General features: G+C 43.4%; 1 protein-coding gene across 2 annotated transcripts in view; it reads right to left on the minus strand.

The window, feature by feature from the left end:
• Positions 1-9,476: 9,476 nt before the first annotated feature.
• Positions 9,477-14,466, minus strand: part of vill (villin-like) — a 63,779-nt gene continuing 58,789 nt past the window's right edge. Inside the window, exons 19-20 of one of the 2 annotated variants that reach the window (XM_031836466.1) lie at positions 10,965-11,327; positions 9,477-10,331 (exon numbers count right to left, since the gene is read on the minus strand). In XM_031836466.1, coding sequence (XP_031692326.1) covers positions 10,218-10,331; positions 10,965-11,327 — 477 coding nt within the window. In that variant the 3' untranslated portion in view covers positions 9,477-10,217. The remainder of the gene's footprint in view (positions 10,332-10,964; positions 11,328-14,466) is intronic. The other variant, XM_031836467.1, reaches the window with a different exon arrangement.

Consider the following 14,466-nt stretch of genomic DNA (forward strand, 5'->3'; position numbering starts at 1 on the left):
GACAGTTCTTTTGTGTTTCTTTCATTTGCGAATAATCTCACCAACTGTTGTCACCTATTCACCAAGCTGCTTGGCGATGGTCTTGTAGCCCATTCCAGCCTTGTGTAGGTCTACAATCTTGTCCCTGACATCCTTGGAGAGCTCTTTGGTCTTGGCCATGGTGGAGAGTTTGGAATCGGATTGATTGATTGCTTCTGTGGACAGGTGTCTTTTATACAGGTAACAAACTGAGATTAGGAGCACTCCCTTTAAGAGTGTGCTCCTAATCTCAGCTCATTCCCTGTATAAAAGACACCTGAGAGACATAAATCTTTCTGATTGAGAGGATGTCAAATACTTATTTCCCTCACTAAAATACAAATCAATTGATAACATTTTTGACATGAGTTTTTCTGGATTTTTTTGTTGTTATTCTCACTGTTCAAATAAACCTACCATTACAATTATAGACTGATTATTTCTTTGTCAGTGGGCCAACGTACAAAATCAGCAGGGGATCAAAAACGTTTTTTCCCTCACTGTACATTCATAGTATTTACCAAGCAAAAATACACTAATTGATTTGACCATTACAAGTAAAACAAAAAACAGAATGAATTAGAAAATAAACCCAAATTAAACCCAACCCTCCAACCCCACATTTGACCACATTAATAAAGTTCAAGAGATCTTACAGCTGAATTTGATTAATGAGGTTCAAGATATCTTACATTTACATTTGACATTTTACTCATTTAGCAGATGCTCTTATCCAGAGCAACTTTCCATTAGTGAATTCATCTTAAGATAGCTAGAGTGGATTCAGAAAGTATCCAGACCATCTGACTTTTCCACATTTTGTTATGTTACAGCCTTGTTCTAAAATGGATGAAATACTTTCCCCCCTCATCAATCTGCACACAATACCCCATACTGAAAAAGCAAAAGCAGGTTTTTAGAAATGTTTGGAAATCTATATAAAAAAAAATGATATATCATATTTACATAAGTATTCAGACCCTTTACTCAGTACTTTGAGTTTCTCCCATTCTTGTCTGTAGATCCTCTCAAGCTCGGTCAGGTTGGATGGGGAGCGTCCCTGCACAGCTATTTTCAGGTCTCTCCAGAGATGTCCGATCAGGTTCAAGTCCAGGCTCTGGCTGGGCCACACAAGGACATTCAGAGACCTGTCCCGAAGCCAATCCTGTGTTGTCTTGGCTGTGTGCTTAGGGTCGTTGCCCTGTTGGAAGGTGAACCTTCGCCCAAGTCTAAGGTCCCGAGTGCTCTGGAGCAGGTTTTCATCAATAATCTCTGTACTTTGCTCCATTCATCTTTCCCTCGATCCTAACTAGTCTCCCAGTCCCTGTCACTGAAAAACATCCCCACAGCATGATGCTGCCACCACCATGCTTCACCGTAGGGATGGTGCCAGGTTTCCTCCAGACTTGGTGCTTGGCATTCAAACCAAAGAGTTCTATCTTTGTTTCCCCAGACCAGAGAATCTTGTTTTCTCATGGACTGAGAGTCAGTTTGAACGGGCGGCCAGCTCTAGGAAGAGTCTTGGTGAGTCTTGGTGGTTCCAAACTTCTTTCATTTAAGAATGATGCCACTGCGTTCTTGGTGACCTTCAATTCTGCAGACATTTTTTTCTACCCTTCCCCAGATCTACGGAAATTTCCTTCGACGTCAAGGTTTGGTTTTTGTTCTGACATGCACTGGCAACTGTGGGAGCTTATATATATATATATATATATATATTGCATATGTAACATGTGGAAAAAGTCAAGGATACATTCCGATGCACTGTAGGGACAACCACATATCACAGGAAGTATCATCATCATCTTATAAAAGAAATGCCTTGACTTCTGAATGTGGTTTGTTTTTCTTGGATAGTTTAAGTCGGAAGTTTACATACACCTTTTTTCACAAAAAGTTTTTCACAATTCCTGACATTTAAACCTTGTAAATAAATCCCTGTTTTAGGTCAGTCAGGATGACCACTTTATTTTAAGAATGTGAAATGTCGGAATAATAGTAGAGAGAATGATTTATTTCAGCTTTTATTTCTTACATTATATTCCCAGTGGGTCAGAAGGTGACATACACTCAAATAGTATTTGCTAGCATTGCCTTTAAATTGTTTAACTTGGGACAAACTTTCGGGTAGCCTTCCACAAGCTTCCCACACACAATAAATTGAGTGAAGTTTGCCCCATTCCTCCTGACAGAGCTGGTGTGACTGAGTCTGGTTTGTAGGCCTCCTTGCTCGCACACGCTTTTTCAGTTCTGCCCACAAATGTTCTATAGGATTGAGGTCAGGGCTTTGTGATGGCCACTCCAATACCTTGACTTTGTTGTCCTTAAGCCATTTTGCAAAAACTTTGGAAGTATGCTTGGGGTCATTGTCCATTTGGAAGACCCATTTGCGACCAAGCTTTAACTTCCTGACTGATGTCTTGAGATGTTGCTTCTGTATATCCACCTAATTTTCCTGCCTCATGACACCATCTATTTTGTGACGTGCACCAGTCCCTCCTGCAACCAAGCCACCCCACAACATGATGCTGCCACCCCCGTGCTTCACGGTTGGGATGGTGTCCTTTGGCTTGCAAGCCTCCCTCTTTTTCCTGTGAATGTGTCTTTACCTATTCTAAACTATGTGAATGTGTCTTTACCTATTCTAAACCATGTGAATGTGTCTTTACCTATTCTAAACCATGTGAATGTGTCTTTACCTATTCTAAACCATGTGAATGTGTCTTTACCTATTCTAAACCATGGAAATGTGTCTTTACCTATTCTAAACCATGTGAATGTGTCTTTACCTATTCTAAACCATGTGTCTTTACCTATTCTAAACCATGTGAATGTGTCTTTACCTATTCTAAACCATGTGAATGTGTCTTTACCTATTCTAAACCATGTGAATGTGTCTTTACCTATTCTAAACCATGTGAATGTGTCTTTACCTATGCTAAACCATGTGAATGTGTCTTTACCTATTCTAAACCATGTGTCTTTACCTATTCTAAACCATGTGAATGTGTCTTTACCTATTCTAAACCATGTGAATGTGTCTTTACCTATTCTAAACCATGTGAATGTGTCTTTACCTATCCTAAACCATGTGGATGGGTCTTTACCTATTCTAAACCATGTCTTTACCTATTCTAAACCATGTGAATGTGTCTTTACCTATTCTAAACCATGTGTCTTTACCTATTCTAAACCATGTGAATGTGTCTTTACCTATTCTAAACCATGTGAATGTGTCTTTACCTATTCTAAACCATGTGAATGTGTCTTTACCTATTCTAAACCATGTGAATGTGTCTTTACCTATTCTAAACCATGTGAAGGGATGATGTGATTAATGGGGAACCAATTATTTGTCTCCACAATGTCTGTACGCCAGTCACTCTCTCCTTTGGCCTTGGGGGAGATAAGGTCTGAGACAAGATGTGTGTGGTAGTGTCTGGAACCACTGTATGTCCTCTCTGATGTTGCACCTATCCTGGGGTAGTGTATGACCTAGAGGCTCACTCCCCTCATTGTGATGTGTGGGGTAGTGTCTGGAACCATTGTATGTCCTCTCTGATGTTACACCTATCCTGGGATAGTGTATGACCTAGATGCTCACTCCCCTCAGTGAACTTGTCCAGGAGTGGGGTCAAGAAGGGGTTTTACTTGAGATTGGAGTATCTGGAGTTGACAATTGATTTATGCCATAGAATGAATCAGTGTTTCTGTGCTATGAAGTACCAGGGACGAGACCGAGCCTCGTCTTAGGGGCCTGACTAAACAATAAAAACAGTCTTCATAGCAAATGCTATCGGTCTGCGTGATACTCATTTATCATTTATCAAGTTTCACCTTGTGACCAATTCCATGCATCTGTTGTTTGTCATGAAGACTAAAAGGGAGTATCTTTTCAATAAAATATATTTTGTATTCTTCATATGTCAGAACTACTCTCCACAACACATGGAAGTGTTGAGCCGACCAGCCTCATCATTATAGAACTATTTGCTCTATCCTTATTAAAAGGTTTTGAATAAATTAATATCCTGAATGGTGATTGACCTCGTCTCTCCTCATTATTGATTAGAATTTCCACGACAACATACCAAGTAAACAATGGATCCACTACAAGAGAACAACTCACTTACCAGGCATTGCGCGAGTACCATTCACACAAGGAGACGCCAATAAGATCCTCTTCCCTACCTCCAACATGGACAACCCAGCTCCTCTAGTGGAGACAGTAACATCCAACTCCAGAGAAAGAGACTGGTTTGTTCCGTCGATGGCACCACTCTTAACAAGCGCATTCCAAGAGGACTGAGAATACAGACAATAGGGGAAAACGACTTCGTTCAGAAACAGGGTGAAATCCTCAACAAGTGTTTCTTTAAGATGTAATGCTATTAATCCTTGAACATGTGTCGAAGGAAGTAAAAGAGGTTGAAGTTAAGATCAGCGAACATAAGGTTATAATGAAGGAGATTCGAGGCCCAGACTTCAAAGCCATAGACGACACGATCAACCAGTCCACTGGGAAATACATAGACTTTATACAAGCAACATCAAGAAATATCAGCCAAACACAGAGGACTACCAGCTCAACAAGGTCTACACGTGGGAAAGCCCAAGGACGGGAGCACTGAGAGGCCGACGTAGGGACGACCGGGGGACGACCGGGGGACGCAGATACGCAGCAGCTGGTGGACATGGAAACGCAGACACAGAGGCATCCACTGAGAGCAAATTCCCTACAGACAGCGACTACCATCGCATACAGACTGTTTTTTAGCCGAAAGCAGCACAACAAGGCTCCATGATGTAGGAGAGGCAAGAGGTCAAAGAGGGGACCAGGGCCACAGGCCGTGGACATGGAGAGGCAAGAGGTCAAAGATGGGACCAGGGACACAGGCCGTGGACACGGAGAGGCAAGAGGTCAAAGAGGGGACCAGGGACACAGGCCGTGGACACGGAGAGGCAAGAGGTCAAAGATGGGACCAGGGACACAGGCCGTGGACACGGAGAGACAAGCAGTCAAAGATGGGACCAGGGACACAGGCCGTGGACATGGAGAGACAAGCAGTCAAAGAGGGGACCAGGGACACAGGCCGTGGACACGGAGAGGCAAGAGGTCAAAAAGGGGACCAGGGACACAGGCCGTGGACACGGAGAGGCAAACAGTCAAAGAGGGGACCAGGGACACAGGCCGTGGACACGGAGAGGCAAGAGGTCAAAGAGGGGACCAGGGACACAGGCCGTGGACACGGAGAGGCAAACAGTCAAAGAGGGGACCAGGGACACAGGCCGTGGACACGGAGAGGCAAACAGTCAAAGAGGGGACCAGGGACACAGGCCGTGGACACGGAGAGGCAAGAGGTCAAAGAGGGGACCAGGGACACAGGCCTTGGACACGGAGAGGCAAACAGTCAAAGAGGGGACCAGGGACACAGGCCTTGGACACGGAGAGACAAGCAGTCAAAGATGGGACCAGGGACACAGGCCTTGGAAACGGAGAGGCAAGCAGTCAAAGATGGGACCAGGGACACAGGCCGTGGACACGGAGAGGCAAGAGGTCAAAGAGGGGACCAGGGACACAGGCCGTGGACACGGAGAGGCAAACAGTCAAAGAGGGGACCAGGGACACAGGCCGTGGACATGGAGAGACAAGCAGTCAAAGATGGGACCAAGGACACAGGCCGTGGACACGGAGAGGCAAGAGGTCAAAGAGGGGACCAGGGACACAGGCGGTGGACACGGAGAGGCAAGAGGTCAAAGAGGGGACCAGGGCCACAGGCCGTGGACACGGAGTGGCAAGCGGTCAATTTTACTCAATAATAATCACAATAGACATCAAATAAATCCAAGGCCACAAATACGGACAGCAATACAATAAACAATTACTCACAAACAAACATGGGGGAACAGAGGGTTAAATAATGAACAAGTAATTGTGGGATTGAAACCAGGTGTGTAAGACAAGGACAAAACAAATGGAAAATGAAAAGTGGATCGGCGATGGCTAGAAGGCCGGTGACGACGACCACCGAATGCCGCCCGAACAAGAAGAGGGACCGACTTCGGCGGAAGTTGTGACACAATCTGTATATGTCCTATAGTTAACAACTATATTAATACATATTGTAGTTAGAAGCCATGTCTGTATATCCAGTCAGAAGTTTACATACACTTAGGTTGGAGTCATTAAAAATTGTTTTTCAACCAGTCCACAAGTGTCTTGTTAACAAACTATCGTTTGGCAAGTCCGTTAGGACATCTACTTTGTGCATGACACAAGTCATTTTTCCAACAATTGTTTACAGACAGATTAATTCACTTATAATTCACTGTACAATTCCAGTGGGTCAGAAGTTTACATACACTAAGTTGACTGTGCCTTTAAACAGCTTGGAAAATTCCAGAAAATGATATCATGGCTTTAGAAGCTTTTGATAGGCTGATTGACATCATTTGAATCAATTGGAGGTGTACCTGTGGATGTATTTCAAGGCATACCTTCAAACTCAGTGCCTCTTTGCTTGACATCATGGGAAAATCAAAAGAAAACAGCTAAGACTTCAGAAAAAAATGTGTAGACCTCCACAAGTCTGGTTCATCCTTGGTACCTGAAGGTACCATGTTCATCTGTACAAACAATAGTACGCAAGTATAAACACCATGGTACCACGCAGCCGTCATACCGCTCAGGAAGGAGATACGTTCTGTCTCCTAGAGATGAACGTACTGTGGTGTGCGAAAAGTGCAAATCAATCCCAGAACAGCCCCAGGTGACTGAGCCCCAGGTGACTGGGCCCCAGGTGACTGGGCACCAGGTGACTGAGCCCCAGGTGACTGAGCTCCAGGTGACTGAGCCCCAGGTGACTGGGCACCAGGTGACTGGGCCCCAGGTGACTGGGCCCCAGGTGACTGGGCACCAGGTGACTGAGCCCCAGGTGACTGAGCTCCAGGTGACTGAGCCCCAGGTGACTGAGCTCCAGGTGACTGAGCCCCAGGTGACTGAGCCCCAGGTGACTGAGCCCCAGGTGACTGAGCCCCAGGTGACTGAGCCCCAGGTGACTGAGCTCCAGGTGACTGAGCCCCAGGTGAGGGAGGAAGTGCAACTGCCAACACCAGAGTCTGAAGGGATACATTCTAATAACAAGTATATCAGCATATTAGCATATTATGCAGATAAGACATCAAAATGATCTATGTTATCAACTAATTCTGATTCACCACAACGTCCCTTTCCTTTTTGTGTTCAGAGTGCAGAGTGAAAACTGTAGTTGTAAAAACTGTAGTTGTAAAAACTGTAGTTGTAAAAACTGTAATTCAAAATTCAAAAGGCACATCTGAGTTATCTTTTTTGCAGGTGCATGGTAACAGTTGAATAAGATGAGAACAAATAAGAAACCTGAACACTGCTCCTGACAGTATCACTACAGTTGAATAAGATGAGAACAAATAAGAAACCTGCACACTGCTCCTGACAGTATCACTACAGTTGAATAAGATGAGAACAAATAAGAAACCTGCACACTGCTCCTGACAGTATCACTACAGTTGAATAAGATGAGAACAAATAAGAAACCTGCACACTGCTCCTGACAGTATCACTACAGTTGAATAAGATGAGAACAAATAAGAAACCTGCACACTGCTCCTGACAGTATCACTACAGTTGAATAAGATGAGAACAAATAAGAAACCTGCACACTGCTCCTGACAGTATCACTACTCTTTATTAAACTTTAGGTATCGGCCTCAAGGCCTTCGCCAGCGCTTTTGTGAGTTTTTTTTAATTTTTATCACCCTTATGTAGACATAGCTCAACCCACATCTGTTCCATGCATCAAATGGAGTTTGAGTCTGATATTAAGGGAAGAGTGTTTCTCTTAATATCAGCCGAGTAACAATATAACAGGAGACATTGCAACTTTCTGTATCAGATTATGAAGACATTATGGAGTTGTATACAGTGCCTTCGGAAAGTATTCAGACCCCTTGACATTTTCCACATTTTGTTACGTTTACAGCCTTATTCTACAATTGATTAAACAAATAAAAACAATCTACACAAGATAGCCCATAATGACAAACTGAAAACATTATTTTATTGTTTTTTGCTATGAGATTTGAAATGGAGCTCAGGTGCATCCTGTTTCCATTGATCATCCTTGAGTTGTTTCTACAACTTGATTGGAATCCACCTGTTGTAAATTTAATTGATTGGCCATGCTTTGGAAAGGCACACATCTGTCTATATAAGGTCCCACAGTTGACAGTGCATGTCAGAGCAAAAACCAAGCCATGAGGTTGAAGGAATTGACCGTAGAACTCAGAGACAGGATTGTGTCAAGGCACAGATCTGCGGAAGGGTACCAAAACATTTCTGCAGCATTGAAGGTTCCCAAGAACACATTGGCCTCCATCATTCTGAAATGGAGAAGTTTGGAACCCCCAAGACTCTTCTTTGAGCTGGCCGCCTGGCCAAACTGAGCAATCGGGGGAGAAGGGCCTTGGTCAGGGAGGTGACCAAGAACCGGATGGTCACTCTGACAGAGCTCTAGAGTTCCTCTGTGGAGATGGGAGAAACTTCCAGAAGGACAACCATCTCTGCAGCACTCCACCAATCAGCCCTTTAAGGTATTTGCCAGACGGAAGCCACTCCTCAGTAAAAAGCACATGACAGCCCCCTTGGAGTTTTCCAAAAGGCACCTAAAGAATCTCGGACCATGAGAAACAAGATTCTCTGGTCTGATGAAACCAAGATTGGACTCTTTGGCTTGAATGCCAAGCATCACGTCTGGAGGAAACCTGGCACAATCTCTACGGTGAAGCCTGATGGTGGTGGCATCATGCTGTGGGGATGTTTTTCAGCAGCAGGGACTCTGAGACTAGTCAGGATTGAGGCAAAAATGAAAGGAGCAAAGTACAAAGAGATCCTTGATGAAAACTTGCTCTAGAGCACTCAGGACCTCAGACTGGGGCGAAGGTTCACCTTCCAACAGGACGACAACCCTAAGCACATAGCCAAAACAACACAGGAATGTCAAGCTTGTAGCGTCATAGCCAAGAAGACACAAGGCTGTAATCGCTGCCAAAGGTGCTTCTACAAAGAACTGAGTAAAGGGTCTGAATACTTATGTAAAAGTGATATTTCAATTTTTTATTTGTAATACATTTGCTAAAATTTCTAAACCTCTTTTTGCTTTGTCATTAAGGGCTATTGTGATGTCATTATGGGTTATTGTGATGTCATTATGGGATATTGTGATGTCATGCTGGGGTATTGTGATGTCATTATGGGGTATTATGATGTCATGCTGGGGTATTGTGATGTCATTAAGGGGTATTGTGTGTAGATTAATGAGGGAAAAAATTATTGAATCTATTTTAGAATAAGGCTGTAACGTAACAAAATGTAACAAAATGTGAAAAAAGTCAAGGGGTCTGAATAATTTCCAAAGGCTCTGTATATTGTAATATTTATTTATTTAGTTTTTCACTCAACTGCATTTACACAAAGTAAAAGAATAATTTGAAACAGTAAGTTGATTGTATATTGTTTTATTATTAGAGATCTGGTGACAGGCTTCATGATGATTAGATTTGTGATTATGAGAGGGTTTGTTCATTATGTTTGATTGTTAGAAAATACATTTAAAAAACTGTTTTAAAATCATAACTCATCTTTGAAATGTAGAGAAAATATAACAAAACATCAAATATAGCAACTGCTCATGAGATAAAAAAAATAAAGACATGTTCATCGAATCAATGTTTAAAAAAATACCTGCTGTTTATTCTGTTCAGCTGGTAGAACATATCAACTGGGCATAGTTTTGTTCAATTGTTCAATAAATAATGTATTTTTTAAACGTCTCTCTGTTTTACTGCTTGTAACGTACTGTTAGTAATCAGGCATAGCACACATTCAGCTGAAGTATGTATGAAGTACACGTCTATACATCTACCTTTGACCTGGATGTGAAAGTATGGAACCTTTTGTTTTGAGTTGTTCTCACAGTTCAGTCTGTTCCAGGTCTTCAGTTCAGCATGTTGCTGCCACTTCTACACTGTTCTGTTGAAAAACGATTTTAAAAAAAACATTCCCGCTCTCTCTCGACTTGAAAACAACTTGAACACAATCAAGGAACATTTTCAACTCTAATAAGCTATGTCCCGATGTAATCCCAACTGAGGCGACTGCCCACTTAGAACAGCCCTGCCTTCTTCTTCAGGTCGTTCTGCCGCCACCTGGGCAGCCGCTGGAAACCAGACCGAGAACAACCCAGCAGGTTCTCCAGATCCACATCAGAGAGATAGTCCTGAGAAGAGAGAGAGAGAGATTTTTGCACATCGTTACAACACTGTATATAGACATAATGTGACATTTGAAATGTCTTTATTCTTTTGGAACTTCTGTTAGTGTAATGTTTACTGTTAATTTATATTGTCTATTTCACTTGCTTCGGCAATGTAAACATATGTTCCCCATGCCAATAAAGCCCTTGAATTGAGAGTGAGAGAGACGTATTTCATGTGTTATGCTGACCCCTGCTGGCCCCTGCTGTCAGTTCACCACCATAACACTATTCTTGGTTCCCCAGAAGTAAAGGTATTTCGAGAAAGTTTGTCATTTCCTGTTTTACTTCTGGGGGGAATGCCATTAACAATTTGGATTACCTTTGTGTAAAAGTCTCCTCCCAAATGGAAACTCTAGGCCTCCCTCTTCCTCTAATTCCAGCCATGTTTATCATGGCCAAAAATAAATTTTCTGTTTTCCTGAATTTTAACGATATATCCAATTTGGACTTTGTGTGCTGTGGAAACCAGTTTAAGAACCACCTTTTCCCAATCCTGATTTGTCCAAATAGTAAACAACGAAAATATGACCATTTCCCTAATAACCTGCTGTACAATACAGTCTCAGCAGTACTATTTTATAATAGCATCCTCACCTCTCTCCTATTAGGGTCCACTCCCTTGGGCAGCTCATTGGGGCTCTTGTTGATCAGCAGCTCAGGGCCCAGGTACTCTCCAGTCCTGGGAGCTGGGGTGGTGGAGGGGACCAGGGTGATGGAGGGGCCCAGGGAGGGGGAGGACAGGGTGGGGGACAGGGTAGTGCTGAAGGTGGTGGACAGGCAGTCCTGACCTCCAGGGGTGGCTGGGCTGGAAGGGCCACAGGAGCCCCCTCCTGTCCCAAGGTGGAGCTTGTAGGATGGTGGAGAGCTGAACTGGGCTGGGCCTCCTGGAGCGCTGTACCCAGCACCTCCACTACTCCCCCCAGCAGAACCCTTACTCAGCTCTGTGTTGTTCAGATTCTACATGAAACAAGAGGAGGAGTGAGATGTAGATACTGATATCCCCTCTAACAGGTGAAAGCTGATATCCCATCTAACAGGTGAAAGCTGATATCTCCTCTAACAGGTGAAAGCTGATATCCCCTCTAACAGGTGAAAGCTGATATCCCCTCTAACAGGTGAAAGCTGATATCCCCTCTAACAGGTGAAAGCTGATATCCCCTCTAACAGGTGAAAGCTGATATCCCCTCTAACAGGTGAAAGCTGATATCCCCTCTAACAGGTGAAAGCTGATATCTCCTCTAACAGGTGAAAGCTGATATCCCCTCTAACAGGTGAAAGCTGATATCCCCTCTAACAGGTGAAAGCTGATATCTCATCTAACAGGTGAAAGCTGATATCCCCTCTAACAGGTGAAAGCTGATATCCCCTCTAACAGGTGAAAGCATATATCTCTTCTAACAGGTGAAAGCTGATATCCCCTCTAACAGGTGAAAGCTGATATCCCCTCTAACAGGTGAAAGCTGATATCCCCTCTAACAGGTGGAAGCTGATATCCCCTCTAACAGGTGAAAGCTGATATCTCCTCTAACAGGTGAAAGCTGATATCCCCTCTAACAGGTGAAAGCTGATATCCCCTCTAACAGGTGAAAGCTGATATCTCCTCTAACAGGTGAAAGCTGATATCTCCTCTAACAGGTGAAAGCTGATATCCCCTCTAACAGGTTAAAGCTGATATCCCCTCTAACAGGTGAAAGCTGATATCCCCTCTAACAGGTGAAAGCTGATATCTCTAACAGGTGAAAGCTGATATCTCCTCTAACAGGTGAAAGCTGATATCCCCTCTAACAGGTGAAAGCTGATATCCCCTCTAACAGGTGAAAGCTGATATCTCCTCTAACAGGTGAAAGCTGATATCCCCTCTAACAGGTGAAAGCTGATATCCCCTCTAACAGGTGAAAGCTGATATCCCCTCTAACAGGTGAAAGCTGATATCTCCTCTAACAGGTGAAAGCTGATATCCCCTCTAACAGGTGAAAGCTGATATCTCATCTAACAGGTGAAAGCTGATATCTCATCTAACAGGTGAAAGCTGATATCCCCTCTAACAGGTGAAAGCTGATATCTCATCTAACAGGTGAAAGCTGATATCCCCTCTAACAGGTGAAAGCTGATATCCCATCTAACAGGTGAAAGCTGATATCTCCTCTAACAGGTGAAAGCTGATATCCCCTCTAACAGGTGAAAGCTGATATCCCATCTAACAGGTGAAAGCTGATATCTCCTCTAACAGGTGAAAGCTGATATCCCCTCTAACAGGTGAAAGCTGATATCCCCTCTAACAGGTGAAAGCTGATATCCCCTCTAACAGGTGAAAGCTGATATCTCCTCTAACAGGTGAAAGCTGATATCCCCTCTAACAGGTGAAAGCTGATATCCCCTCTAACAGGTGAAAGCTGATATCCCCTCTAACAGGTGAAAGCTGATATCCCCTCTAACAGGTGAAAGCTGATATCCCCTCTAACAGGTGAAAGCTGATATCCCCTCTAACAGGTGAAAGCTGATATCCCCTCTAACAGGTGAAAGCTGATATCCCCTCTAACAGGTGAAAGCTGATATCCCCTCTAACAGGTGAAAGCTGATATCTCATCTAACAGGTGAAAGCTGATATCTCCTCTAACAGGTGAAAGCTGATATCCCCTCTAACAGGTGAAAGCTGATATCTCATCTAACAGGTGAAAGCTGATATCTCCTCTAACAGGTGAAAGCTGATATCTCCTCTAACAGGTGAAAGCTGATATCTCCTCTAACAGGTGAAAGCTGATATCTCCTCTAACAGGTGAAAGCTGATATCTCCTCTAACAGGTGAAAGCTGATATCCCCTCTAACAGGTGAAAGCTGATATCCCATCTAACAGGTGAAAGCTGATATCCCCTCTAACAGGTGAAAGCTGATATCCCCTCTAACAGGTGAAAGCTGATATCCCCTCTAACAGGTGAAAGCTGATATCTCATCTAACAGGTGAAAGCTGATATCTCATCTAACAGGTGAAAGCTGATATCCCCTCTAACAGGTGAAAGCTGATATCTCATCTAACAGGTGAAAGCTGATATCCCCTCTAACAGGTGAAAGCTGATATCCCATCTAACAGGTGAAAGCTGATATCTCCTCTAACAGGTGAAAGCTGATATCCCCTCTAACAGGTGAAAGCTGATATCCCATCTAACAGGTGAAAGCTGATATCTCCTCTAACAGGTGAAAGCTGATATCCCCTCTAACAGGTGAAAGCTGATATCCCCTCTAACAGGTGAAAGCTGATATCCCCTCTAACAGGTGAAAGCTGATATCTCCTCTAACAGGTGAAAGCTGATATCCCCTCTAACAGGTGAAAGCTGATATCCCCTCTAACAGGTGAAAGCTGATATCCCCTCTAACAGGTGAAAGCTGATATCCCCTCTAACAGGTGAAAGCTGATATCCCCTCTAACAGGTGAAAGCTGATATCCCCTCTAACAGGTGAAAGCTGATATCCCCTCTAACAGGTGAAAGCTGATATCCCCTCTAACAGGTGAAAGCTGATATCTCATCTAACAGGTGAAAGCTGATATCTCCTCTAACAGGTGAAAGCTGATATCCCCTCTAACAGGTGAAAGCTGATATCTCATCTAACAGGTGAAAGCTGATATCTCCTCTAACAGGTGAAAGCTGATATCTCCTCTAACAGGTGAAAGCTGATATCTCCTCTAACAGGTGAAAGCTGATATCTCCTCTAACAGGTGAAAGCTGATATCTCCTCTAACAGGTGAAAGCTGATATCCCCTCTAACAGGTGAAAGCTGATATCCCATCTAACAGGTGAAAGCTGATATCCCCTCTAACAGGTGAAAGCTGATATCCCCTCTAACAGGTGAAAGCTGATATCCCCTCTAACAGGTGAAAGATGATATCCCCTCTAACAGGTGAAAGCTGATATCCCATCTAACAGGTGAAAGCTGATATCCCATCTAACAAGTGGAAGCTGGTTGGATGATTTAGAACATATTTAAATGAATGTTTCTTTGCTTACGATCATTCATGTTTGATGCATGCAAAGGTTAGGCTTGTATTGGTTATATCATAATGACAATACAAGGTGGCTAATGGTTATTTTTATTACTTGGT

Source organism: Oncorhynchus kisutch, linkage group LG11 (genome assembly GCF_002021735.2).
Source record: "Oncorhynchus kisutch isolate 150728-3 linkage group LG11, Okis_V2, whole genome shotgun sequence".
Classification (NCBI taxonomy): Eukaryota; Metazoa; Chordata; class Actinopteri; order Salmoniformes; family Salmonidae; genus Oncorhynchus; species Oncorhynchus kisutch.